A 25,552-nucleotide genomic window follows, 5' to 3' on the forward strand; every position below is an offset into this window, starting at 1 on the left:
CGTGTGTGCACTAGATCTACTATGCCGGCAGAATTAATATTATCATTGGAAGCAATACGCATCGGGGGATGAGAGGAGGGGAAGGTGATGTGGGGGAGGTATGACTCGAACGAAGAGTGAAATAGGCCAGACTCAATACGGTATCAGGCCGCCCGAGTGGGCGAGCGGCCCCGATGGTCCCGAACGCGATTAGGCCGAAGAACAGCGTCGTCTCGTCCAGTGGTTCAACAAGGAGATCATGATGGTCTGGACATTCCTGAAGTGACCCTGCAGAATAGCGATAGGCTTCCAGGTGACAGTTTTCCATATGATATCGAGGAATTTGAAGCGGCAGTAGGGTTCCTTACCAGAGTACGCAGCACATATTGCAAGATATATCAACAGATCATCATATATGTAATTAGTCCATGATTGTCATAAAATGTAAACGAAGGAATGGTATCATGATATGGGTATGGTACATTATGCATGCCAATGGTCAGAATCTAAGTCACTGCTCAAGCGCTCAACCCCTTGCGGTGAGACAAACAGCCCTCATTGCTACCAGCGACGCTGAATGTCTATCAAATGGTAGATCCACCGTAAACATCACATCACTGCGGTCATTGTTGAGGTAAACTGGCAACGTGACTAGGTCGGTAGGCTGTTCCTCGTTACTGGAGTCATCTTGCACCCAGCGAACTTGAGAGGCATTGAGTCGGACAGCCTGCCCGTCATTGAGGATCAACTTTTCATTCTCGGTGTCCCAAGCAGCGCCCTCCAGAATAAGGCCTAAAGGCGTTGTTCGAGTGAGGCGAGAAGGGAGGGGAAGGAAACAACATACCATCAACAATGAATGCACCGGGATCGTTCATCTGGCCAATGTCTAGGCGCAGGTGAAGCGTCTCAAGACTCCACCGTTTGCGATGCGCCACAGCTTGACGGGTCGCTGTGATATATGCTTCGGGGAAGAACAGTCCACCAAGCCACACCTCCACGTTGGAAAGATTTTGTTGCACACTCGTTATGCCATCGAGCTGGGTCAACCGACGAGCCAGATCTGGAATCCACTCTGACACGGACATGGCCTTTGGCACCTTGTATCTCCTCCAGTGAGAAGGAATAGTTCCTAATATGTATCAGTATTCGATGCAGAGGAGAAGGGCAGCAACAAAGAACCTTTTGTCAGGGAGCTCATCAAAGTTCGCAAGTGATTTGTCTGCTTCAGTTCTCCATCGCACACCTTCACTACGTCTGCCAGGTCCTTGCAAACCTGGTCGAGAAGTTTGCGTCCAATCGAGGCCTCCCGGAAGAACAAACGATAGAGAGGATCAGGATTGTCATTGGATTGCTTTGGCAGAGTATTCAATGTCTGAAATAGAATAATGAGCAACATGCAAACAACAAATCCGTCAAGAAACTCACCGAAGGCAGTTGCGTAAGCCACTCACGACATCGCTCGTGAAGGTTGCGCATCCATGCAGGTTGCTGCGGGGTCTGACTTTTGAGGGACCAGCGGCATTTCCGAGCTCGTCATCATCTGCTAGAGTCCGCATCTTGCGCAATTTACCAAGCAGTTCATTACCTTGAAAACGAAGCAATCAGAGAGGCGGCGGTGTAAATGTATATTGCCTACCTTGCGCTACAGCAATAACACGCTCTGCGGTTGGAGGGAGGCTTAGCCATGCAGGTGGTTCGCGATCAGGCAGGCGTTGAACCCAGGTCAAGAAATGCTCTAGTTTAGTGCCATCAGGAGCTTCAAGCGCATGGTCTTCACCGATGGTTGGAACGAGGTCGAAGTCAACGTTGTATGCAGCAGGGGTAAAGAGCTTGTCGACAAAGGCGTCCAAAATGCGCTGGTCAAAATCACTGTCAACTCTTCCTCCATAGACGGACTGCTTGATCAGCGTTCTAAGGGCATCCCAAGGAATGTTTGCTGGGTCTACGTTTGCTCGTCCTTTAGCAACTGCATTGAGCCAAGTGTCGATGGTTCCGAAAGCCGAGGCCATATCAGAGTCGTTGAAGTCGTAAGTTTTGCTCCAACCTAATGGAACATAGCGGAGACGCTCTTGGACAACAGCATGGAACCACGCCAATAGGAAGTACAGACGTATCTTCTCTGATGGACCTTGCGCCAGCCGCTGTGGCGTTATGGATCCAAGTGAGTCCAAGAGGTTTGCTTTGATTCCTGGCAGAGGCTCATTCATGATGATGCGTGACTGGCGTAAGATGTTTACAGGAATGGAAGGATTCGCTTCTAAGGTCAGGAAAAGGCGGAAGTTTCGATGAGGATTCAATGTCTGGAGCTTCTTCTCCAGCTGTCCTAGCCACGTAGGAGCGAGATGCACGTTCTTCAGAAGCACCCATGTCCCTTGACGGGATGCTGCTGCGATTGCTTGGTCTGCCAACGTAAAACCTTCTTGAGAACCCATGGCCACTGAGGAGGAACGTGCACCAGTAGATTGTATGAGGTTCTCTACACGGTAACTGGCATCATAACCAGTAACCGATACAAGGGCCAAAGGAGTCACTGCCGGCACCTCATTCGCGACCATGGCGCCCAGATCCAAATCAGATGAAAGGTCGCTCTGGAACACATTTCGAACGAATAGGGCTGTGGACTGCAACAGTCTGTCGGGCCGAAGGCACTTGACAATCAGCATTGAACGCAGTGCTTCGACGACAGCTGCAATCTGATCAGTGGTCGCCCACGATGGAAATGTGTGGTCACTCACGTGTATTGGGTTCCCAGGGAGTTGGAACAATAGATTCAGGACTACTCGATTGCAGGAAAGGAATCCAATCATCTGGGTGCTCCAATATGTTGTTGAGAACTGGCTTGAATAAGGATTGTTTGGCATAGCTCTCCAAGTGCATCATCTGATCTGGCGTCAGTATCGAAGGGGTAGGGTGCTCTGTAGAGGGAGCTGTAGAAACTGCAACGCCTTGCCCGCTCTCCAGCAGGAACTCCAATCCATCGCTGATATCTTCCATTCCGCGGAGCTTGACTTGAGCCAGAAGAACGGCAAGCATCACATGATCACGATGAAGAAGAGCCCTAGAAGTCCGCTTGTAGACGATTAAGAACAAGTCGTTGAGGAGGATCTCGCGCCGACGATGATGGTCGGATACGTTCTTGAGATTAGGATTGTGATGCAAAACGTAGTCGAATATGTCCAGGAAGAACCGCAGCGAGAATTGATAGAAGTGGTTGACCAGGTTAAGTTGCTCAAGAATGAAAAAGACGGAACTGCATGCCTGCGCCAGAGGCAGGTACTCCGCAGTCACTTGCTCAACCTCCTTCATAACGATATCCGTTTCTTCAACCTTGTGAGTAATGTCCGCAGCCTCTCGTTTGAGGGTCTCCAAGGTGCTGATGACTTTGTCATCGTCAAGAATGTTACCCGTTGATTCATTGAGAGCTTGCAGCAGCAACTTTTCCAGCGTACGAAGGCGAAGTCTGAACTCTCCTTGGGCCTTCATCAGATCAGTTCTCTTGCGTTCAGTGTCCGGACGTTCGACTTTAAGAACTTGATCTAGCGACTGACTCTGGAGACTACTCCTCGTCATGGTGAAGTTGACAAACGTTACCCTGCTGCAGATATCTGGAGAGAACTCGACGGAGGGGTCGCGAGTGGACAAAAACATGGTAAACGAAGGAGAGAAGTCGATGTCCTGGCTGCCAAGGCGGATGAGAACACGACCACCAGTTCTCCGGATTTCCCTGTTCAGCACAGCGTTCAGGATAGGGTCGAGATGTTCGACATCTTGAATAAGTAAAGGATTCCCGAAACGAAGAGCGCTCTCAAGGACCTTGAGGAATGCCTCATCCAAGAAGCTGGTGACAGTGATCTTGCGGTCCTTGTATTCGTTGAGAAGGAATGTAGTGGCTTGCCCTGTGGGATCGATAATAAGAGGGTAGCGGTTGAAACGTTTCAACATGATTGCGTTCTCCGTGGTCAAATTGTCCGATGGGAGTGACTTCGATTGCCAGCTCAGGCGATCATCAGCAGTCGATAGATACTCCGTGAGCGAAAGCTCTGGCTTGAACTTGATGCTTGCTTCGTGAAGATGGCTCGACCATTCTTGCCACATGACCTCACGATAATGTTGATCGAAGAAGCCACCATAAGCTAAAAAGGCAGCTGAAAGTAGGACATCGCCAACAATGGTGCTCATCTCCGCGTCGAATGTGCGACTCCCCGACTCCCAACGGCCTTTCTCCGATGACAAACTCTCAAGAAGTTTCATGCTCCTGTCCACTTTACTCTGCACACGCTCCATCTCCGATTTGATAGCCTGAGTCTCGCTGATAAGCAATGCATACTCCTCTTTATAGGTCGCAATTTTGGATTCCAACTCGGCGACAATGGTGATGATCTGGGAGGCCTGTTTCTTTGTCATATCTGCCTGCGACTCCAGTGATTGGACCTCATTGCGCAAAGGTTCCACCTTGTCGAGAATCTCGGAGAAACGTACTTGAGCAAGAACCCATTTCACCAGGGGACCGCAAGCTTTACTCGCACGCTGCACTGTTTCGAAGTTGAACGAAGGTCGGCTCAAGAAGTCCCTTTTCATCAGCTCGCGAAGGGGCTTCGTCATTTGACTATTGGTGTCAAAGTTGACGATCCTCTGAATGAAGTCATCCCGACGAATGATACCCTGAACAGTACGCCAGCTGTCGATTTTGTGTCCCAGCAGGGTACACACGGACTCCATAGCAAGTTTCACTGCTTCAGGAGGGTTCGCCATGGTTCTGACCTCTTGGAGATGCTGCCTCTTGATGCTGCTAACAGCGGACTGGGCATCCAGGACAGCTGGTTCCGCGTCAGCCAAGTCCGCCATGACAACCGAACGACGTTGCGCAATATTTTTATCTTGTTCAACAAGAGCCGCCTGGATCTCTATTGAAGCAGTTTTCTTCTGTTCGGCTTCCTGTTGATCTGCAACCATACGCCTGAGCTTCTCGTTGGCTTCAGCATCTTTCGCTTGCAGTTGAGATCGCTTGATGGCCAAACTCTTGCGCAGCTCCTCGACTTGAGTGACGGTATCCTTCAGCTTGTCGAGACCAACATGCAGATGGCGCTGTTGCTCCTCGAGCTCATCACGTTTCTCATTGAAGAGACGAACGTATTGATTAATGCTGCACAAAATATTCAATACCACCCCAAAGTAAGGACGATGAAACTCACAAGTCCAAATAGTGACGCGGTGTGACGTAGTTATAGCGACCCTGCCGGCGGCTCAAACGTTGGTTGATCTGATGCAATGACGAATGAACGTAAACCAATGCGTTCACCACTGCTGTGCGATGGACTGGTGGCATGGACAATTCGCGGTATGCAATGGGGAAGAGTGCGGGAGGGGTGTAGGAAGGTAGATCGAGGTCAATCGTATGCGTGAACTCCATTCCGACTTGATAGAATGCCTGGTCAGACCAGTCACCGAACCAGTCAAGAACACAACGATTGAACAATGCAGGAGAAGTAGCAGCACGAGAAGCAAGGCCGTTCTCAGGCGGGTTCATAGTGAAAACGACATGAAGATTTTTAGCGACCTGCTGAGTGAACCATCGATAAAGCTCCTCGTGCGAGTCGAGCATCAGGCCATCCCTTTGAGAACCTTCTTTGCAAGCTGTCATGAGTGCAGCGTGTTCATCTCCTTCAAAGAGACCAGGAACTTCAGCGTTAGCAAGGAGCGTATTCATCCGTTCCAAGAAACCAGAATCAAGGACGTTGGACTCATCCATAATGAAGCAAATCTTCTCGCCCTTGCAACCAGATCGGCGCAATACTGTCCGTAAATCGTCGTCAAAATCATCACCAGTGTACTTATTGGAGACCTTGATCTGGAAGATGCTAAGGCCATTAAGCCATGCGACAAAACGTGAGAGTGTGGTCTACTCAGAAGTCAGATGTAGGTTGGCTCAGGAGAACGTAGTACTTACCTTGCCGCTACCACTGACACCAATAAGAAGCAGATGCCCCTGCACCTGGCGGAATACCCGGTCAATCCGAAGGACATGATCAAGAACATCGTTGAAGAGAACAAGTGGCACGTCCAGTTCTTCCTCATAGAAGACTCGGAGGCGAGCTTTCGTGTACTCACGAAGCTCCTCACGCTCAACAGGAATATAGTATTTGGAGGTCCAGTTGGAAAAAAGGATCGGTCTGTGTAGGGCTTCATTCCGGTCGATCGTCGGGAAGTACTCCATGGCTGCGTTATCGATGTGTTCATCTGTCCAACTTTTCTCATCCTCCGTGACAAGACGGTCTTGGAACAGGCGCAGGGCCTCATGCGCCCAGACACGCACAAGACCTTCGACAGACAACGTTTCCAAAGGCCGGATTGCCTCGTAGATACCACGAACCCATCTTGTCAGCTCGCGAGGACTGTAGACGTAATGTGCTTGGATATCGGTCGTGAAGCGTTTCTGAGATGAGAGATAGAAAGCGACCATGGCATCTGTCAGTGGCTCTGCATATGCCCGCAGGGTCGGGACCACTTTCAACAGTGCTCTGTTGTACGTGCCATAAATCTGTTTCAAGGAAACCTCTCCAGGATAATCCACCATGACGAGGGGAGCGTGACGAAGGAAACGATGGCTAAGAGGTACACGTCCAGGATCAGTAGGAGGGTTGCAAGCACCCACAAACTGAATGCGCTCCAACTTGACCCAGGCCATGTCCTTCGCACGCCAGTAACCTCCACATTCGACAAGCTGACGCAAGAAAGAGATGACTCGCTGGGTGCCGTATTTATCTTGAGCGGGCAGATTGATCTCGTCGCAAAAGACAACCAACCACCGACCGATCTGCACTGGGGCCAGAATGACACCGTTGGGAGTCTTGCGGTACTCGCAATACTGCTCAAAAGTTTTCAAGATGAGCTCTGGCGTGGTAGCGCTAGAGAAGTTCAGGCCAACAACTTCCATGTCGGGAAGCTTGCGCAATGCACTGAACAGTGTCATGGTCTTTCCAGAACCCGGAGGACCACAGAGCATCAGAGGCTTGTGCTCCGACAGCCATGAGTACAAAACTTCTTCGTGGCGCACAGTGTCCATCGTAGGTACAACAATGTCTGAAGATGTGACGGCGTGGGCATCGATCTCAATGGAGGGCACCTTGGACTGCCAAGCAATCCAGTCACCAGTGGCGATTTGGACGTCGAAGTCAATGAGAGAGTTGTCGGAGGCCCATCGTTGGAAGGTCGATGCCAGTTTGCTTGCGCAAGAAGTAGCCCATCTCAGCCCGAAGGTCGAGTTTGGCATCACCGGAAAATGCCCAAATGATGCTCACAAGTAGCCGTTTGGTGACATACTGCTCTACCTTTTCAGGTGCAAGAGGGAAATCGGAATGTTGCAGGTTGTACTCGATGACGTTTCGCGCTGTCTTGTTCAATAGCGAGAAAAGAGTGTGCAATGCACGTGTCGAGGTGAAGTCCATGATATGATCTATAGACTCGGCGAACGTCAGGGCAGAGTCGACAAGATCTCCGTCGCTGAAATAGCGCTCCAGAATGGACGCGATCTGTACTTGAGTGGCAAGATTGGCAGAGTTAGAGGCATCTGTGGCTAGTGCATCAACACGACGGCCAGGCATATCGACGGCATCTTCATCATCCGCATCCAGGGGCACTGCTGTCAGAGTGTTGAGGTAGTGACGGTAGACCATTGATGGCTCAATGACGTCTTCACTGAACCAGATCATACCGCAACGACTGACGGTAGCCAAGGTGGCATAGCGAAGATGCTCGACCTCGAACATGATGCGAACATTAGGTGGGAGGTTCAGACGTTCACCATTGGGCAGCGTGAGCAGTTTGTTATCATCCAGCACACTGTGATCGCGTTAGACAGTCGCAGAACTACCCAATCCTGATACGTACCTATTCAAGTTCTCGACCCACTCAGGATCAACATCACCATCGAAGATGATCCAGTGTCTCTTACTGCTTTCACCACGAACGTCATCAACAATCTTGCGCAAGATGTGGGTGAACAGCCCGTCGTTCCATTCACGTGTGGTAGGATCGAGTGTGCCGTACAACGCGTCCTTGTGCATGGCCTTAGGGTCAATGACATAAGGAATTCCTTCGATGCCATCGAGCCTCTCAAGCGCGGCAAGCAGAACCTGCCAAGCATTGGTCTTTCCAGTACCCGAAGGCCCCACCATCATAAGACCATGTTGAATCTTCTGGATCTGATAAAGTTGAAGAATCTTGGCAACCCATCGATCACCGTCGACAAGGCGGCGTTCCGCGCAAACCTTGAGAATTTGCTCGCGTAAAGCATCGAGGTCAACCGGAACGTAGTCGGTACCGGGGAAGACATCAGCAAGCAGGCTGTCCAGGGTAAGTCATTTGCCTTCATAGAACAAACAAAACTTTACCTTGTAAGCAGAGGAACATCATCAGCAACCAACTTCGGCACAATTGTCTCCGTGACACTCTGGATGAGGATAATCTGCTCCGAGATGCTATCGGAAAGACCAACTACACCATCCTCATCTTCGGATCTCGCACTCTGCAGACGCTCACGCTTTAAGATACCAGCACTTGCTAGGACAGCCTTCAAAGCACGGAGACCGAAATCGTAATGTGGCTGGGGGGAGAGCTGTTCATCGCAAAGATTGAAGAACGGTACAATCTTTGAAGCGAGTGATTCCGCTGTACGGAAACCTTGTGAGAAGAGCATGACCTGGGCAATCAGCTCGCGGTCAGGTCTCGTCATGGCCATCCTGAATGAGCAACAGTAGATTCAGAATGGGACGCATAACCATCAGGACAGAACGTACGGCCTGAACAATTTCGTCAAGTTAGGCGGGAGCTGAGACCGACCAGCGTAGTTAGGGTTAGTCGTAATGAAAATACCTTTTGTATATATTAGCCAGTACCACCGTGTATTATGAAATTGTTACCGATGTTCTTACTGATCTTGAGGTTTTTGCCAACAAGCTCGATTTCGATGTTAGGATTCTTCGCCAATGCAACAAGACCTTGCTGAATGCTTTGTACTTGCTGAGACACAGCACTGAGAATACGCTCCTCAAGTCGATTGAACTCGTCAAAACATCCCCATGCACCAACTTGACAAAGCCCAACGAAGATGCGACCCATGGCTTGGAAATCAAAAGTCTCGTCGCAACAGAAGACCAAAACGAAACGCCCCAGCTGGACACCAAGAGCTTTGACAGACTCCGTTTTGCCTGAATTTACGTCAGTCTGACATCGGAAGATAAAGACGACATCCTTACCTGTACCAGCAGGTCCAAAAGGTGAGCCTCCCAGCTGGTTGTCGAGCGCCTGAGTCAATGTCAAGTACACCCGGTCTGTCAACGGTGTCTGGACAAGACGATCAGGGACACCGAGATACTCCCATCCGTAAGGGAACGATGCATCAGCGACGCAGATGGCAAGTCTGTCCAATGGATTCTCCACAGAGCGGTCTAAATAGAAACGCATCTGCGCTAGCCACGTAAAGGCCTTGGTATCCGTGACACGCTGCTGGATGAGTGTACGCGTGACGTCTCTTTGGTGGACCAGTTCGGTAATGAGGTGCTCGCACTTGCGACGGGTGACGGGGCTCAGTTCCTGCAACACAATGTCCGCAAGAAGGTCGAGTGCCTGGCTGACTGTTTCAAGTGGCGGTTCTGGGAGCTCGCCGGACTCGAGAGTGGCATCAACTGCAGTAGTCCATGCAACTTGAACAGCTAGTGTGACCAATTGTGCAGGATATTTCTCCATCCACGTCATGAGCTGGTCCATTTCCAAGGGAGAACCAGTGCCATAGAAGGACTGTAGCTCGGTGACAGCATCACATAAAAGATCTGCAAGGGACAATCGCATCATGGATTCGAGTTTTGTGAGCCAGTCATTAATCTTGGGGAAGTCCTTGAGCAAAACAGGTTCACTGAATTTAACCTCCTCCCCTTCGCGCGAGGCCATGCCCTGGATCTGAGTAAGGTCCTCATCGAGCTTGATGGTCGAAATACCAGCAAACATCTTTTTCAGGTGCTTCATGATGCGCACGATATCCTTGCTGTTACCGATTATCTCCAGCAGGTCTTCATCACCGACGAAGTAGAACCGAGGGAACGAAGACCGCTCGCGCTCGAGGTATTCACCAAGCGCTTTTTGGATCTTATTCAAAAGGTCCGCCAAACGCTCCAAGCTCTTCTGGATGCCCTGGATGTTCATGACGTCTATGACGAATGGCGACTTGTACACTTTTTTCATCACGGTCAGGAACTCTGCATTGATATTCTGGAAACGGGCGCTTTCCACCGGAAGGAGGTGCTTGATGTCCGCACTGCCCGAGAAGATGCCTTCTAGATATACCCATTGACGCTGTACGTCAACCCAGACATCTAAAACAATATTCAGTGGATTTTACAGGGAAGAATAACCAACAATCATACCAAAGAGTACATGAATCCTGTTGAGTTTATCCTCCCATGACCCTGCTTCTTCCTCAAAGACTAGAAAGCAAGTTAGAACGGCATCAGTGTAAAATCATGTCTCATACCCTTGTAATAAGGCGACAATTTCATCGCAGTCAAGGAGTTCAAGTTCTCGCTGCACTTGTTAAAGAGATCATCCCATCCTCTGGAAGTGGTATGTTGAGCATCTCTACGTGGCCTTGCTGAAAATAACTTACTTGATCAAACGACACTTGTTCTGATAGTTGATAAGATCGAGCGTGTAGTTCGTCCATATTTCCTTCACTTGCTTGATATACTCTTCGAGGGCCATCTTCAAAAAAGTGAGGCATAAGAAGATAAATATCACAATGCCACGCACCTCTCCCTGCGCTTGAATGATAACCTCGCGTATGGGAGTATCATTCTTCTTGAGGTCTAAATCATAAACATGGCCAAGAGTCATACTGCACTTTAATCAGCACGTAGAACGGATAAATGGTAGCACAGAACCAACTCACAGGGTCAAGCTGATCTGAGACGGAAGCCTCAAAACCTTGAAGAGCTGCTTCCAGTGTCTGTCCTTCAGCGCCTCCGACTTCAAGTCCGAAATGAGTGAGTTCGACTTCAAAAGCCCACGTAGTACGTCCTGGACGTATTCGAACGCTGCGTACTGCCTCATACGCGTGGGCATGTCCCTTGTCGACGTCAAGAGGCTATCGAGCTGCTGCCTCAACTTCCTCGGTTGCACCACGGACCACGACATCTCCCTCAGGTCCCCGATCTGGCTCCATACACCAGAAAGCGCCGTCCATACTGCTTTTAGGTCGCGTAGCTCCTCGAAGACTGGTTCAAGGCGTGTATGACGCGTCAGCTCGAGGTCTAGAGCCTCCTTTGCCCTGCAGACGAGGTCGTATTCCTCCTGCACGCGAGTAAGCTTCCCCTCGAACACGTTGATAGTGTTCATAGCCGTGTCTGCACGAAGGCTGCCTTGTACGGGACGTGTCTGTTCCCATTCCGACAGGATATCGTTAATCTTGTTCTCTACAATCTTGTCTTCAGCGACTATCTTAAGTTGAAGGCCCGCTGCACGAATAGAACATGAGTCACATATGATAAGGCAAGTTCAAGAGAACAACCCCGTACCCAGTTGTTCTTGAATGGAATCATTCTTTCTCTTGAGAATCTCGTTGTATGCGCTCCACTCTCCTCTAAGTTGGTCGCTGTATAGCCAATCATCTGGGAATTGGTATCGAAAGCGCTCTAGTGTCTTCTCGCCGTTGGCACATAGATCTATCATAGGACCCCATGTCTTGGTCTTACGCTTAAGGTCCTGTACGAATGTAATGAAAGTCACCGCCGCGGCAGTTGATGAGTTGGAGGGACTGAACGCCTAGAGAACTGTCAGCGTCACGATGACCTCGAAGTTTTCGTTTAGCTTCTTGTGCTCACCTCCATGATTGCTTCTGTAAGAAGCTTTGACGCGTCCTGCGAAACTTCAATGTCAAAACACTTGTGGGAAAATATGCCATAAGCAGGCCCCCCTGCGATTAGTTTTGTCAACAACGCGGCAAAGCAAGCTAGCAATACGCCTCGTCACATCGTCACCCGTGAAAATATCCGCTTATCATGTCTGGACGCCAACAAAGAGTGTTGGTACAGCCCATTGTACGTTCCCCCATTCAAAGTCAATTTCGATCCACCGATTATCTTTATTTGTACAGAATGTCATCTTCAAAAACTTGCAGCAGGTCTGCTCCAATATGCAACACGCTCTCCTTCAATACTGACATGTGCATATAGCGAACAAAAGTCGTCATATGGTTGTATGACAACATCGAGATGCGGATCGAAGGGCGTATCATTGTACGTGCACTTTCCCGGTTTCGAACATTTTGAGCGTTGAAGCGCGTCTCTGGCAAGGCCATGGCACTCCGTGTTTGCGCGGCGATCTTGTTTTTCCCCTTTTGCTTGAATTATCTCGAAGTCCGCTGAACTGACGCAATGCATCTATTCTTCAGGGATTTGACGAATTCATGAATGTCGTGATCGACGAGGCTGCAGAAGTCTACGTCAAAGACGCCAAACCACGACGAGAACTTGGTGAGATCCCTTATCTTGATGGATTCCATGGACGCATTCCTGATATGGATCCAGGTCGTATACTACTAAAAGGCGATAACATCACCCTCATCCAACAGGTGGTATGATATGTTGGCTCTGTTCATGTAAAATCTTGTCTTTCTGCACACACCGGTATATGATGTGCTCCTACAATGTATCATAATAATTTTGTGCTGCTACTGACGTACCCCAGCAAATGTTTGTGCTATGCTTGAGGACAACCCGATAATGCAGCAAAACAGAACAGAATACAACATCGAACTATAGATTGTAAATCGGCAATAACCTCGTAAGACTAAGTGCCTGTCTACACAAAGGACACTCCGCCTTCTCCCGTCCCCATCCTACAATGCACCCCCAACAAAACAAGTGTCCACATTCGGTTGCACAGCTATCAGTTCGTTCTTCCAGGCAAAGTGTGCACGTCCTCCCTGCCCGCTGACGCGGTGGTATCGACGTGATGTCTAAGATCGTGTTCTTGTCTTCTTCCGCTGGCTTCACATCAGACTCGGAGGCAGAAACGCCGAGCAAGGTTGAAACAGGTCGATCGTCAATGAACATCTCATTCGTCGAGTCCAGCGAACGCTTCCCTGAGGACTTTTCTGAAGCAGCTTGAGACCTACTGCGCAAAAATGTAACGAGTCGGTAGAGGAGGCGTATTGCAATGAGTATCCCAAGCAATGAATATGACGGCGGGCGAACATGAGGGTTCTCTGGGATGGAAGACACCTGTCACCAAATATCTAGATCAATTTCTTGTCCATCGAAAGCAAGAGACACGACCCACATGTCGAATGCCTAACACCCTCTTCACTAGATCATAGTACGTGCCCCGCAGATAAAACACCGCTAGGTTGATCTCCGTCCCTACTTCCAAACACACCTGCAGCGCCTTAAGCAACTCGCCCACCTTCGGGTTAAGTGCACCAATGTGGGAACCCCAACGTGCTAGAACATACGAAGGGAGCGTAGGGAAGAGGATAAGCGCAGCTCGAAGAGAACGCGAAGGTGTTCTTCCATCAGAAGAGTACTCCCAGATATCTGTGTACTCCTCCCCGAGAGTCTGGACAGCTAATATGCGGTTAGTAAAGGGCAAACCCTTGCAGAAGATATAGAATACCTCGACCAACGGATAGTCCGTAGTACATGAGTTTCACAGCCAGCTCGACTTCCTTGTCCCATCGCGTGAGCCACCGTGTACCTTTCCATTCACCATCAGCACTAGCGGCAAGGAAAGAATATAAGAGCGCACCAAGCCACGATCGAAGCACCGACTCTGCTTGTTCCCTCAACGATGCAACATGGAACAAATCTCTCTGGTTCGCCCTTACTGCATGATTATCAGCCTTCCTTGATGCAAGAACGATGAGACAGCGCACTAATTTGAGCTTGCTGAGCGTCGGGAAACGTAGGCAGGCGTGAAGAAGATGCAGACATGTTTTCGGTAACCTCGGCCGCAATTGCAGCTGCTCTTTTCTGCCACACATTCACTGAAAGTATTCGGTGATTCACCACAACTAGTCACATATTTCACTTTCACTCATCACCGCGAGTTTACTACAATGCCGCCCATGCCCGCAGCGAACAGAGCACAAGAACCTTCTACATGGCAAAAACGTACGTCCAACCATACATCTCAAATCCAAGAATAATTTCTTATGACCGATTGACAGTGAAGTAGGTCCTAGTTATAGCTACCCCATCACATAAGCCTTTTCAAACATGCCTTTCATCTCAGAATGGGCGCGATGATGGGCGGAGGCGTCGGTCTGACGATCGGGTTCATCTTTGGATCATACAGCATCCTTCGGTAGGAAGCCAACTGACTTCCACCTAAGTTCGTTTTTACTCATCAAACATGTTACACAGAGGTGGTTCCGGTCCTCGAGGATTCCTAGCTACGCTTTCGCAGTATATGCTCAGTAGCGCCGCGACTTTCTCTTTCTTCCTTGCTATCGGTTCCGTACGTGTTTTTTCTCTCCACGGATATGGGCTGTCCTGGAAATGGGCCTCTGACATCATCGTGTACGCAGGTTATCCGCAACGACGCCCTCCTACCACCACACATGGAAGCTGCCCGTCTGCAACTCCTTCCTCCTCTCGTGCGCTCCAAGGCTGAAGGCGCCATGCTAGTGCGCGCACGCTGGGACGCAGAAAGAGCACGAAGAACAGCTGTGTAGTGCATGTATTAAGACTATATGCATTGATACATGGTTGAGATGAGATATGAATGATCTAGCTAAGAACATCGCGTGTGTTGGTGTGGGAAGTGAATATGGGGGTATAACAAAACATGACATGCTGTAAAGACATGCAAGCGCGCTCTGCGGCTCCTGTCCAGTCTACGTATGGGGTGGACATAACTAAATCTTAGGTGTCAAATTCATATCTCTAATTATCCTCACTAGAACCGCAGGTCCGAGGCAGAAGTCAACTCCCGCATGAGGTGAGAAACGACAGCGTCATGTAAGGGAAGAACCTGGAGAGACACAGTCCGCAATCACCACCATAACTCGATAGAAGTTGACTTACGTGGTGTAGGCGGAGTTAGACGCTATCGAACCACGCTCGTTATACGTACCCAGAACCGCTTCAGTCTCCCGCACTGAGTTGGTTTGGAACGATGGCTATACACATCGACCAGTGATGCGGTATGCGCTAGGCTATATGGGCCAGATATCATTGGTCTCGGAGGTGGAGTGGGTTTCCACCACCGTGCAAGCCATCGGCTTGGTTTGTTTCTGCTCTGACCTGACGGAGTTGCCAAGGGGGAATGGGGAGGTAAATGAATTGGTGAATAGTCACGATGGCTATGATACACCGTTGGTGCTTCAACAAACTTCACCGACGGAGGGGACCGCTTTTTCTTGCGGGATGTCTTTGTTGTCGTCGCAAGGGAGATTCCCGAGTCATGTCGAGTGAGGATAGATTTTACAGGAGCAGGAGCTGATTTTGTGTATACTGTCGAGGAAGAGGCGATGGATGAGACGCTTTGGCGTGCACGATGTGTTGCAGGCTGGAAGTACTCCGAGCGATATCGCGAATAAGAGGGCATTCCTGGGCTTGAAAGCATGGAGGACTCAAATAGTATGCTTCTAGGTCTGCTTGAGGATTCATCGCACTCCAAAGGTGGGGTCTATATGGAAGGGTGGGTTGCGGGTTATGGCATGTTTGACGGAGATAAGGACGCACCAGAACTCTTCGAATGCTGTGCGGCATCGAAGAGTTATTACCTTCGAATTCCTCTTCTTCTTCAGGTGTTATGTCCTGACTTTGTGTTAGGGATGCCACGTGTTGCGTTGATCTGACTACTCACCGTTAGATCACTCAAGGTGTCGACTGGTGAAAGATCAGTGATGGACTGCATGAACGGTCCATCAGAGGCTCAGTACTACGGCGAGATGGATGTGCTCACATTGACTATGGTATCAGTATCCAGCCAATCTCTCAGAATCTCGTCGTCGGGTGCGAAAAAGTAGGTGGGCTGCTCGAACTTTTCTGAATGCTTTTAGAGTCGATATATGGTCAGTCTAAAGTGACATCAGAGATCCCCAGGGGCGCTTACGCTGAACCTGTGAGTTTGAGTGACGGACATGGTAGTTGCAGAGAGTAAGAGAGCCAGCGTGCATTCTGAAAGGGCGATTCAAAGGTGTTCCGGATACACGTTGCAGGGCTATGAGAGTTAGGAAACGCATAAAGATAAGACTCGGAATACCGGATGTGAGTCATCTTGCAAGGTGGCAGGGGCGTGTTCGGTTAAAAACTCCGCGCTAAGGGCCAGGCACATCCCAGCATGCGTGTATAGATCATGCTCAAGCCCATCGTGTGCAGCATACTAATTGCTTTCACACAAAGGCCATATGGAAGCGAGTCATGGAAAACGACAGCGGTGATCTCCGTCGCCTCGGTCATTTTCCATGTAGTCGTGACATGCCATTCCAACGTAGGTCATTACCTTGGAAATGACAGGCGATTATGTGTAGTGGATCCACCTACCGATGTCGCTGATGCCCGTACAATAACGAATGTACCCGATGACCCTCCAACACGTACAACCAGTGCCCCAGTCAGTCCGAGGCAGAGGTAATAAAAAACGTGCAACAAGACGTCAAGCGCCATCTCCCCTCCGTAATCGATTGAACTTCGGTAGCATCTCACGAAGATACTCTGCATGTTTCAATCTCAAATCAGCCTCTTGAATCCGTCCCCTTCCACTCCAAGTCCTTCTTTCTGCAGCGGGTCCGAAGATGGACGTGTAGTCGTCAAGGGTCTCGTCGTCTGTAGGAACCACGAGACATGCAGCACCAATGACACAGTAATTTGTTATTCGCACAGTATGGTGGACGCGCGCACGCGTCGATATAGTGTTGAAGTTGCCAACAGATGGACATTCGACGCCTGTGCGAGAAGTTCGTGACTGAAGTCACGGATGGAGGAAAGGACATACGACAGCCAATCTCAAACAAATTGTTGTCACCGACTCTCATCACTTCTTTGCGGCGATTGACTATTATGGCGGCCTCCTCGATGATGCAACCTGAGCCAATTATAATGGGGCCAGCTATTGCGAAGATGGTAGCTTTGGGGTGTACAACTGTCCCAGGTCCGATAGTAATGTCTCCCTTTAACTCAACATCTTGGCAGACCACCGCTCTTGAGTGGATCGTGAATTTATCGCGGCTGTAAGTCACAGCGTCACCATTTGATGCAGGTATTATGAATACAGCTAACTTACATAGGTGGCATGAGTTCAAGAGCAATAACCCTAACCCTAGGATGTCAAAGGCGTGAAGTGCTCATAGATCACGGTGCTAGCTATATTTACGGACCATCATATTCTACGGAGGATTCGGACATACATGGTTGTTCCTCAAAATAGATCTACCAAAGGGTCCCTAGTGAATGAATGAAATGATGGAGGGTCCGGAAATAGTCTATTGCTAGCACTCATCGCTGTGCAGTGTCCGACATGATCAAACGTGATGTGCGCAAAAGGCATGTCACAAGTTTTAGCTCGCGCACTCGAGCACTGACGATGAAATTTCCTTTGTGCTGTTTTGATGAGCTACTCGCTCAGATATAAAAGTATGTGCTTACTTTCCGTACAATTAGTGAATTAACCCTGCTCACTCATCTTTCATGATTCCCCGTCAAACTTATTGTTTACATCCCTGTGCTTGTCAACGCCAACATTCACTCACTGATGTAGCATTTTGTTGTCCCACTCCTCGCGATCAACAAAACGGGAATTGATGCAGTTGCGGAACCATGCCACACCGGGAAATGGTGAAATGAACCAGAATTCGCGAGGCCACAAGATGTTTCATCCGTCCGCAGATCGAGCAGCATAACTTCGCAGTCTAACTGAAACCTGGCAATTGACAGTATCCGGTTTCATCGCGAGAGCTGCAGAATTCCATTAGACGCAGAGTAATAAAGGTATGACACGGATATGATAATTATAACCCCGTCTATATTTTGAACGGGGTGTCAACATGCAGCCCGCTCCAGATACCTCTTGCGGCCTCTGTCGTACTCTCCACAATACGGCCCTTCTTGAGCTGCTTTATTTTCGCGCCCGAGGAGTCGAGGAGTAGTTGAACTTTTTTCTCCACACCATTAACTTCGAACTCCTGCAATGGAATGACCTTGTCACGGCTATTAACTACGATTAGGTCAGATGAGTGTTCGGTATCATAAAAAGAAGCAACAGAACCATAAAATCCCCTTGCTATTGGTTCATGACCGTTGCGCTGCTTGACCACGAATTCTACGTGTGGGTTCTGCCATGCAACACGCTGGAGGTCATTTGAGATGAAAGTACGGGTGTTGGCGGAAGAAGGAAGTTTCTGGCAGTATTCTAATACTATTTTCCTGACCTGTGGTAGGTACGCAGAGTGACCATTTGCAGGATACGAGCGTAACTGAGCTCTAAGGATTTGTTTTGTGGCCATGGACTTCAGCAGGAGGGGTATCGGAGTATGAATTCGTTTGCGGGTGAGATCGATCGGAGTATGAAAAGAGCGAGGAGAGAAGACTTGGTTTACATCGACTAAGTTGTCTGCGTGAGGATTAATATTCTAATTCGACCATCGACGCGTTGAGCCCTGAACGCGTTCATCCCCTAATCTTTCCTCGCTACACTCAAAATCTATAAAAACTACGAATCGAACAATTTTATCATGGCTAGGGCCACTCGTTCAGCGACACAGCAGAATGAAAAGGATAAACAGCCAGATCCAGGAGTTTCACAACGCGCAAAGCAATCTACAAAGAAACGCAAGCGCGTTTCACTCCCAGACGATGACCAGCCTGCACAAAAGCAGCATCGTGGAGAGAATGGCATAAAGGAGGAATCAACAGACGACAAGTTGTCCAAGGGAAAGATGCCCGAGCTCGACCATGTAGCCGATGTCCCTCTAGACACTCCAATCGCACAAAATATACTTGAAATCCTTGAAATGTGAGTCGAATATTACCATCGATTCATCTTCTAATCACCCCTACAGGGTCGACTCTCAAGGTCTTCTCGACCGTGTCTTTCCTCTGCCTGCCACAAATCCATCCGAACCCTCCACTTCAAAATCGCAAACGGGGACGTGTTCTCTGCGTACCCTCCTCAGCGAGTCATCACAGCACCCGCTCAGGGTGCTGCATGTAAGTTTCCTGCATTCTCCGACATCGAATTGACTCATGAATGGCTTCTAGTCCGCAGTTCAGAATCTATTTCCAGAGGTCCATCCCGCGAGGTCTCGCCCATCCACTGCTGCCGCACTACAATTGCGCTTTTGTAATCTTGCCATCTCCCTCCTCAACCAGGCATCTCTCCACTCCGTTCCGCTGCCCCTTGACATCGAATCCATAATCCCAGTCAACCCAGAACCTTGTGCTGCAGACGCACCACCTCTAAGCCCTAGCCTCCCTGACAAATTATCTCACACCGGACAGGGTAAGAAATATGCCCTTATGCAACGCCTCCCATCCGGCACCTGGTGGTCATCCCTCGGCTCAGACCTCTTAACCGACTCAAAAGAGTTCAAAGACCTCCAAACTGCCAACGCAGAGCTAGTTGCCGTCCTCCCCTCACCTTCGTCTCTCGCATACTCCGACGCTACCTCAAGTCGACCATCACTCTCACAGACACGCAAGCTCCGATGACGCTGGGTGCCTACGTACCAAAGAAGCCTCCAGGACATCGGTCGAAGGTTCTCGGCCCTCGGCACGTGAGCTGCGGGTCGTTTTTAGACTATGGTCCCTATGCGAGCTTCGCTCCGAGCTTTGATCAGGAAGGAGTAGAGATTGGAAGAGAAGCGCTTGGGGAGGTCTTGTGGAGATGGGAGGATAGGAAGAAGAGTTGGGCTGCTGAGAAAGCGCGTGCTGCTGAGGAGGCTACACAATGTTCGCCTATGGCAGGGTTGGAGGAAGACGAGGAAGAGCAGGATAGCGTCATCGACCCATCACTTCAGGAGAGTCTTGATGATGACGAAGAGATTTTGGACGGTCTGCTTTCGAAAGAGCAGGTCATCTCCCTCAAGTCTGTCTTCAAGAGCTTAGAGTTGGAGAATGCCGTTCAGGAGCTGCTGGATCGGAACACGAAAGCTCTTAGGCGATTAGAAGAGCTTCAGAGACAACGGCTGATGAAAGAAGGGGGGTTCCATGCAGTCGAAGAAGGATCAGAAGAGTGGGATACTGGTAAGGTCATCCTGGAGAGATTCTGCCACTAGACTTAGATTTTCTCACAGCTCAAAGCATTCTCGAATCACTCACCTTGCTAGCATCGCTACGACCCCGACAGTCGGGAAGCGCTGATGTACCACTCATTCCCTCCGCCGCCACACTCCACAAACTACATCGCACACTCCCTGTTGCGCCTTCACAAGGCTGGTATGGTACCCTACCTACGGGTCGCACAACAGCTCTTCGCGACAACTCAACACTCTACATCAAGTCCACCGCCACCGCAGTGCCCTCTCTACCATCAGCCGCGCCCACGCCCACGCCTGCAACCCCCGCTGCTGCTACACCAGCTGCCGCAACAGCGGCAGTTGCACAGAACTACCAGTACTCGTATAACTACGCAGCAGCAGCAGCAGGCTACCGCGGTAGTTATCAGTACAAGCCAGGACAGACACCCTCCTACTACCCTGCTTCATATGGCACACAAGGGCAGACCCAAGCTGCCACGCAATATTATGCTAACCAGCAATACGCAACATCAGGGCAACAGCAATACGCCTACTCTTCCTGGTATCAGTATCAACCTCCAACCCAAACTGCTGCCGCCAGTACTAGTACGACAGCTGCTCCGGGGACACCTCAGACGGGTGCAGTTGCGGCTGCAACTGCACCTGCGACCCCATCTGCAACGATCCCAACGAGTTATGCAGGGTTTTTTAGTCATACTGCCCAGGGTGGACAGCGTGCAGTGGCGAACACCGTCACTGCAAAACCACCCCAGGCTACTGCAGGCACAATTTGGGGCGCAGGAACAGCTGGTGCAAGTGGTTATATCCCTCCAACACTCCCCCCGCATATGCGAACCGCTGCTGCAGGCGGTACCGCACAACAAGGGGGGTATACTTACCAGCCTAATTATTATGGGGCGTATCAGCCTCAGCCTCAGGTTGCGGCTGCTGCATCACCTGCGCAATGATAGTAGCGATGGGTGTTTTGATCTTTTGTTTTATGTCTTTAGTTTCGAAATTATATTTCTTTGTGTTTGCTGGGTGCGGACACTGCCGCGTGTGGCCAGCTGGGTGAGTACAATATGAGCTATGTAGTAGAACATTGTGATAATGAATATTGATTATGTAATTGGAATTAGTCTGATGCTATCAAGTGATTGGAAACTGTTCGAAATCGGGACATCATAACATGCTCAGACTTCAACTTGAAGCTCAAACTTCAAGACTCTGTCAAGTCTGACAACAGTCCCGAACACAAAAGTTGGTTTTATTGAACCAGAGGCCCGTAAAACACCATGGCACGCGTGACCTCGCTGACGAGCCAACGCGTGATCTCAGACTGGTAGCACGTGTCCTTGGTTCGCGCATATGTCATCTGCAGCCCCTGTTTCCTTACTTTCACATTGCAAGACGCACCATATACTATCACGTGTTTGAGTGTGATTATCATGATCGCTTATTGGGCATTACGGCACGTTCAAAATTCGCTGAGCAGGAGCCTTTATTAGTTCTTAAGCGACGGTACAGGATGCTACAGTTGATCGGAAAGAAGCGCTGTGCTACAATGACTTTTGCTTGACTGTGGATTTCAACCCTTATGCGGCCTGTCATATTGATCAACTCTGACACATACAAAGAGGTTCTAATCCATGCTGGTCAGTCATGTGGTCAAATCCAGGATGCAAGCTACTCACGCATTTTGGCGTTTTACAGGCGGTGCAGTCACTACTATGGCTGCACTTTAAAGGACAGCCCTCGGCTTCAGCGTCACTGGCGTATACTAATTCTGTCAAAGCAGCGACGACGATGAGGACAAGGGAGAAGCGCATTGTCTGTGAGGATGTGATATGGTATCAGATAAATCTGAACTTCGACTCAGATATGTAGTAGGAACTTGAAGACGCCTTGCTTTATGCATTGAATATCGTTCTTTTTGACGGTAGTAGGAAGAACCGCTCTGCAATACCGGCAGAACTGAATTTTAAAGGGGATGTTCGATTCGGCGGCTTCAAGGACCTTCTCTTTTGCCTAATTTTTGTCCGCAGCGCCGTTGGCCAAAACTTCGCAGACAAGACGTCCTATTAGACCTCGCGAGCTCGTAGCGGAAAGTAGGTATTATTTGATATCAAATGTCCATTTGGTTCACCATAGCAGTGGAGTAACCATTTTTTCAGTTTATCGGCACAGGTACGGGCACGATGACCAGAAGAACGTACGTCGAAGATGGCCTCCTTAACATTGTGTGCTACTCCTCGGTCTTCTATGTTCAATGTGTTTGCCATCCAGCGCATGTTATATATGTGCGAGTCATTCTTTTGAAGGCATCGAAATCCGAAGGTGGATAACGAAAACCCAAACATAATGCGACATGTTGGCAGGTGGAATATCCAGCGGCACACCATGTCGAGCATCATTCCATTCTCAGGAGTCAGCCAGGTTGTGCACGAATTTCGAAGAAGGCTGAGCACAGTGGTTGATTTTAATCGCCGTTGGTATGATGTCCTAGAGAATAATCAGCTGGAACTTTAGGCACAATAATCTGATAGCTAAAGGGTAGGCCCCGCTTCCAGGTTGCGCATGAAAAATGGATCATTGAAGAATAAGCGCAGCTTCACGTTCCATTTTAGGAGGTGGGTCTGGCTTCGTTGTACACCTGGTGACCATCTTGCTTAGCAGAAGGCGAAACGCTGCAGCATACCGTTTTCAGGGACGTGGACTTTCTATTCATCGCAGCTTGTAACCCTATCGTTGTTCATGAATACAGGAAGCCGGAATGGATATCTCAGATCTCGAAGAGGAAGATATAAAGGCCGTCTTGACTTCGCTAATATGAGCGCTGGCATTTTGCATAAAAAATCACATACAGGGCCAAAAGAAAAGCAAAACCAATCATGCACTAGCTTCATCATCTCTGATAGATGCGGCCTTTTCTTATAAGCCTCGATGATTGCAAATGCGGCGTATCACACAACGCCTGTACAAACTTGAATTGTCCCATGTAATGTTTGCGTCCAATAGTTCACATACGCCGTGGGCAACTGGTAAGTTGGCGCGGATTCCATTTCAATCACCTGAAAGGCGACCTCCGTGCACCGGACCAATTCTCGGTGGTCTCGGGGCCACCTTCGTTCATGATCTGGATAACGCCGCCTTTTGAACGTCTCTCCGCCTATAATCGTAAGTGCACTCACACTGGAGATATGTTCGAGGGCATACACGGAAATCGGAAATTCCAAAAGGAGGTTGCCATCTGTGGAAAGATGCCCCGGGAAAAGATTAGCTTGCCGGATCACCCAGCATCATCATTGCGAGCTCGGATTGTGCGATAACTGTACCGTATCGTCAGCCAGAATATTTTTTCCATCCCCGTCGTCCTTTCATCGCACCATTTGTTTCGGATTATGAGGATGATACTCGTAATGACAGACCAAGATATGTATGCATGTTGTCATAAAAAGAGAGCATCAAGATATGACTAAAAATGAAGGGTAGAGTGGTAAAAAAATGTCACCGTCCCGCAAGACTCGCATGTTTAGACACTGGAATATACCGCGGAACCTGTGCGGGAACAGTTGGATGACGAAGCATCTCTGAAAGAGGCGTCGGCAAAGGGTCAACATGTTGTGAGTAAGTATGTGAAGAGATACTATGGGAAAAAAGATCTTCTTTGGATTGCTGGTGGGAGTTGAGACGCACGCGTATAGCCTCTGCTGGATCATCGTCCAGGGGGTGCATGATGGAGGCGGAGGTGTATGGGAGGAAGGAGTCATCCTCGGATCTAGGTGATGTAGATGAAACAGTGGCATCTGGTAGCGCATACATCAAACGCAGCTGCGAGCGGCGATTACGCTCGACTCCATCTTCGTCATCCGAAATAACCTCATCCCCATCCGCATTGAGAAGACGCGCTGAAATTGAGTTTCAGAGAAGTAAACCTAATAATTAGACCCACATACCCCATCTCCTGCGACGTCTGACAGAGCTTGAAGACGTCGAAGCCTCGCCTGCACCATTCGCAGTTACTTCGCTAGGCCACGACCTAGCGTTCATAAAATGAGGTAGTGGTCTCTCCGACACGCTAGGGGGGCCTTGGCCCCGCTCATCTATAAGTAGTGTTCGGTCGGCGTTGTCACTAGTCCACCGCCTACTCGCACCACTCGATGGCTGAGAAGGACGCATGGATGAGTCGGGCACAGCCGCAACATCAAGTACTAGAGTCAAGAGTGGATCATTATTTGATTGTGGTATGGTGGGTTCCCAGTCCATCTCAGTCTCCGAAGGAACCGGAACTACCTCTTGTCCCTGTAAACTGGATCTATTGCTTGGTTGCTCAGACTCCGCTTGCCGAGCAGCTTCCAAGCGACGAGCGCCCCGCCTGATAAGGCGGCTAGTCAAACTCGCTAGATCCCGCGCAATAACAGAAGACTGATTTTGGAGTCGTTGTTCAAGCGGGGGGGCAGTGGTGCTCTGGCGGTCCAAGGCAGTACGTGCCGCAACTTGTCGCCCGATCATAGTGTTGGGATCATCGGGATTTATGATCCCAAGCTCACTGCGGAAGACAGAACGCTCTTCCAGACTGCTTTGAAAATGGGTTCTGTTGTTTGAAGGAAGAATCAAGTCTGGCAGCGGAGGGGAACGGGGGTGAGGCGGGGAGTATCCGAGAGGGTATATCGGCAGGTGTATCCCACCACTGGGACCTATGGCCTGACACTTCTAATGGACGCTCTGAAGTGGAGCCTCTCCTGCGTCTTGACATGCTCTCAAAATCTTCCAGGCGCTGCCTGGCCGAGGGATTGATAATAGTTCTCAACCGCTGAACGCGTGTGTTGAAGTCCACGTCGGACTCTGGAGTGTCGGACCCGGTAAGGACCAAGGCAGCATGCTGGGGTGCGATACTGGACTCTGTGGTCCTGTCGCGTACGGGCGAGGGTCCTTCTGCGAATTCCGGTGGCATCCGATTGAGTAAATTGTTGATGTTTTGTCTGAGTTGTGTGACACGGTCATATGCAGCATCTAGCGCTACAGAGGCTTGTCTCAGACTGTTCTGAGTCTCCTGTCGGCGGCTGATACTAGCGGAGTTGTCTACTAGGGACAGAATGAGCATTGGGTTGGTCAGAACTCGGCGTGAAGTTTGATTGGTTCGGGGCGGGAGACGGAGGATGTGACATATCTCGGAGAGGGTTCATCAGGTATCAGCTTTTAAAGGCCCCGCAAACGCCTAGACACTAGTATAAAGATATAGATACGGTATAAAGGAATGAATGGTAACTGTGGGCCTTGGAAAGTCAAAGGGACAGACACGGCGTTTCCAAGTCAAGTGGTGACAAGCAAGTACAAATCACAAGT

General features: G+C 49.6%; 9 protein-coding genes across 9 annotated transcripts; 3 read left to right on the forward strand and 6 right to left on the reverse strand.

Moving 5' to 3' along the window:
• Positions 1-505: 505 nt before the first annotated feature.
• On the reverse strand, positions 506-11,364 carry DFJ58DRAFT_718177 (dynein heavy chain and region D6 of dynein motor-domain-containing protein; the record flags this gene model as incomplete). The annotated part of the gene is made up of 20 exons (XM_041384443.1): positions 506-771; positions 824-1,108; positions 1,159-1,351; positions 1,405-1,508; positions 1,616-2,665; positions 2,715-4,443; positions 4,471-5,122; positions 5,172-5,878; positions 5,927-7,202; positions 7,300-7,818; positions 7,867-8,322; positions 8,370-8,717; positions 8,775-8,850; positions 8,898-9,185; positions 9,234-10,346; positions 10,398-10,457; positions 10,505-10,584; positions 10,637-10,731; positions 10,780-10,864; positions 10,919-11,364. 20 exons carry the CDS (start codon positions 11,362-11,364, stop codon positions 506-508), a joined length of 9,828 nt encoding a protein of 3,275 aa, XP_041239450.1.
• A 590-nt stretch (positions 11,365-11,954) lies between these two features.
• DFJ58DRAFT_808582 (Sm-like ribonucleoprotein) lies at positions 11,955-12,743 on the forward strand. The gene is made up of 5 exons (XM_041391303.1): positions 11,955-12,065; positions 12,122-12,148; positions 12,201-12,263; positions 12,419-12,500; positions 12,555-12,743. The coding sequence occupies exons 1-5, from the start codon at positions 12,027-12,029 to the stop codon at positions 12,605-12,607; spliced, it is 264 nt and encodes an 87-aa protein (XP_041239451.1). The 5' UTR covers positions 11,955-12,026; the 3' UTR covers positions 12,608-12,743.
• DFJ58DRAFT_808585 (Pex12 amino terminal region-domain-containing protein) lies at positions 12,744-13,980 on the reverse strand. The gene is made up of 5 exons (XM_041391304.1): positions 13,901-13,980; positions 13,774-13,851; positions 13,642-13,722; positions 13,309-13,592; positions 12,744-13,250 (listed from the first exon to the last, which is right to left on the reverse strand). Exons 1-5 carry the CDS (start codon positions 13,956-13,958, stop codon positions 12,783-12,785), a joined length of 969 nt encoding a protein of 322 aa, XP_041239452.1. The 5' UTR covers positions 13,959-13,980; the 3' UTR covers positions 12,744-12,782.
• A 103-nt stretch (positions 13,981-14,083) lies between these two features.
• On the forward strand, positions 14,084-14,701 carry DFJ58DRAFT_666607 (reactive mitochondrial oxygen species modulator 1-domain-containing protein; the record flags this gene model as incomplete). Its single annotated transcript, XM_041382570.1, has 4 exons — positions 14,084-14,142; positions 14,260-14,331; positions 14,391-14,484; positions 14,555-14,701. 4 exons carry the CDS (start codon positions 14,084-14,086, stop codon positions 14,699-14,701), a joined length of 372 nt encoding a protein of 123 aa, XP_041239453.1.
• A 404-nt stretch (positions 14,702-15,105) lies between these two features.
• DFJ58DRAFT_75109 (uncharacterized protein) lies at positions 15,106-16,373 on the reverse strand. The gene is made up of 4 exons (XM_041387770.1): positions 16,115-16,373; positions 15,937-16,026; positions 15,838-15,882; positions 15,106-15,788 (listed from the first exon to the last, which is right to left on the reverse strand). The coding sequence occupies exons 1-4, from the start codon at positions 16,214-16,216 to the stop codon at positions 15,453-15,455; spliced, it is 573 nt and encodes a 190-aa protein (XP_041239454.1). The 5' UTR covers positions 16,217-16,373; the 3' UTR covers positions 15,106-15,452.
• On the reverse strand, positions 16,302-17,346 carry DFJ58DRAFT_808598 (trimeric LpxA-like protein). Its single transcript, XM_041391305.1, has 3 exons — positions 17,257-17,346; positions 16,969-17,201; positions 16,302-16,919 (listed from the first exon to the last, which is right to left on the reverse strand). Exons 1-3 carry the CDS (start codon positions 17,265-17,267, stop codon positions 16,630-16,632), a joined length of 534 nt encoding a protein of 177 aa, XP_041239455.1. The 5' UTR covers positions 17,268-17,346; the 3' UTR covers positions 16,302-16,629.
• Positions 17,347-17,992: 646 nt separating this feature from the next.
• DFJ58DRAFT_718181 (thioredoxin-like protein) lies at positions 17,993-18,475 on the reverse strand (the record flags this gene model as incomplete). The annotated part of the gene is made up of 2 exons (XM_041384444.1): positions 17,993-18,186; positions 18,238-18,475. The coding sequence occupies 2 exons, from the start codon at positions 18,473-18,475 to the stop codon at positions 17,993-17,995; spliced, it is 432 nt and encodes a 143-aa protein (XP_041239456.1).
• An 88-nt stretch (positions 18,476-18,563) lies between these two features.
• Positions 18,564-21,338, forward strand: DFJ58DRAFT_808601 (uncharacterized protein). Its single transcript, XM_041391306.1, has 5 exons — positions 18,564-18,984; positions 19,031-19,178; positions 19,230-19,641; positions 19,662-20,213; positions 20,264-21,338. The coding sequence occupies exons 1-5, from the start codon at positions 18,704-18,706 to the stop codon at positions 21,172-21,174; spliced, it is 2,304 nt and encodes a 767-aa protein (XP_041239457.1). The 5' UTR covers positions 18,564-18,703; the 3' UTR covers positions 21,175-21,338.
• Positions 21,339-23,581: 2,243 nt separating this feature from the next.
• DFJ58DRAFT_808603 (uncharacterized protein) lies at positions 23,582-25,548 on the reverse strand. The gene is made up of 4 exons (XM_041391307.1): positions 25,326-25,548; positions 24,844-25,291; positions 24,163-24,800; positions 23,582-24,114 (listed from the first exon to the last, which is right to left on the reverse strand). Exons 1-4 carry the CDS (start codon positions 25,390-25,392, stop codon positions 23,714-23,716), a joined length of 1,554 nt encoding a protein of 517 aa, XP_041239458.1. The 5' UTR covers positions 25,393-25,548; the 3' UTR covers positions 23,582-23,713.
• Between the last annotated feature and the right edge of the window lie 4 nt (positions 25,549-25,552).

The sequence above is a fragment of the Suillus subalutaceus genome (genome assembly GCF_016647625.1).
Source record: "Suillus subalutaceus strain FC151 chromosome Unknown DFJ58scaffold_126, whole genome shotgun sequence".
Taxonomy (NCBI): domain Eukaryota; kingdom Fungi; phylum Basidiomycota; class Agaricomycetes; order Boletales; family Suillaceae; genus Suillus; species Suillus subalutaceus.

Bases quoted from the DNA above. Each gene is read 5' to 3' on its own strand.
- DFJ58DRAFT_808585 (XM_041391304.1), bottom strand. From the start codon at position 13,958: ATGTCTGCATCTTCTTCACGCCTGCCTACGTTTCCCGACGCTCAGCAA. The intron at 13,723-13,773 runs GTGCGCTCTTAT...GTGAATGGAAAG, and splicing joins GGTGCTTCGATCGTGGCTTG to GTACACGGTGGCTCACGCGA. The intron at 13,593-13,641 runs GTATTCTATATC...ACCGCATATTAG, and splicing joins CGGACTATCCGTTGGTCGAG to CTGTCCAGACTCTCGGGGAG.
- DFJ58DRAFT_808603 (XM_041391307.1), bottom strand. From the start codon at position 25,392: ATGAACCCTCTCCGAGATATGTCACATCCTCCGTCTCCCGCCCCGAAC. The intron at 25,292-25,325 runs GTTCTGACCAAC...TTCTGTCCCTAG, and splicing joins CCAATCAAACTTCACGCCGA to TAGACAACTCCGCTAGTATC. The intron at 24,801-24,843 runs GTTCCCCTCCGC...TTCAAACAACAG, and splicing joins ATACTCCCCGCCTCACCCCC to AACCCATTTTCAAAGCAGTC.
- DFJ58DRAFT_75109 (XM_041387770.1), bottom strand. From the start codon at position 16,216: ATGCGTTTCCTAACTCTCATAGCCCTGCAACGTGTATCCGGAACACCT. The intron at 15,883-15,936 runs GTGAGCACATCC...CCGTTCATGCAG, and splicing joins ATACTGATACCATAGTCAAT to TCCATCACTGATCTTTCACC. The intron at 15,789-15,837 runs GTGAGTAGTCAG...ACACAAAGTCAG, and splicing joins ACACCTTGAGTGATCTAACG to GACATAACACCTGAAGAAGA.
- DFJ58DRAFT_808601 (XM_041391306.1), top strand. From the start codon at position 18,704: ATGGCTAGGGCCACTCGTTCAGCGACACAGCAGAATGAAAAGGATAAA. The intron at 18,985-19,030 runs GTGAGTCGAATA...TCACCCCTACAG, and splicing joins ATACTTGAAATCCTTGAAAT to GGTCGACTCTCAAGGTCTTC. The intron at 20,214-20,263 runs GTAAGGTCATCC...ATTTTCTCACAG, and splicing joins ATCAGAAGAGTGGGATACTG to CTCAAAGCATTCTCGAATCA.
- DFJ58DRAFT_808598 (XM_041391305.1), bottom strand. The intron at 16,920-16,968 runs GTATGTCCTTTC...CTTCTCGCACAG, and splicing joins TTTGTTTGAGATTGGCTGTC to GCGTCGAATGTCCATCTGTT.
- DFJ58DRAFT_808582 (XM_041391303.1), top strand. From the start codon at position 12,027: ATGTCTGGACGCCAACAAAGAGTGTTGGTACAGCCCATT. The intron at 12,264-12,418 runs GTACGTGCACTT...TCTATTCTTCAG, and splicing joins GGATCGAAGGGCGTATCATT to GGATTTGACGAATTCATGAA. The intron at 12,501-12,554 runs GTGAGATCCCTT...ATATGGATCCAG, and splicing joins CAAACCACGACGAGAACTTG to GTCGTATACTACTAAAAGGC.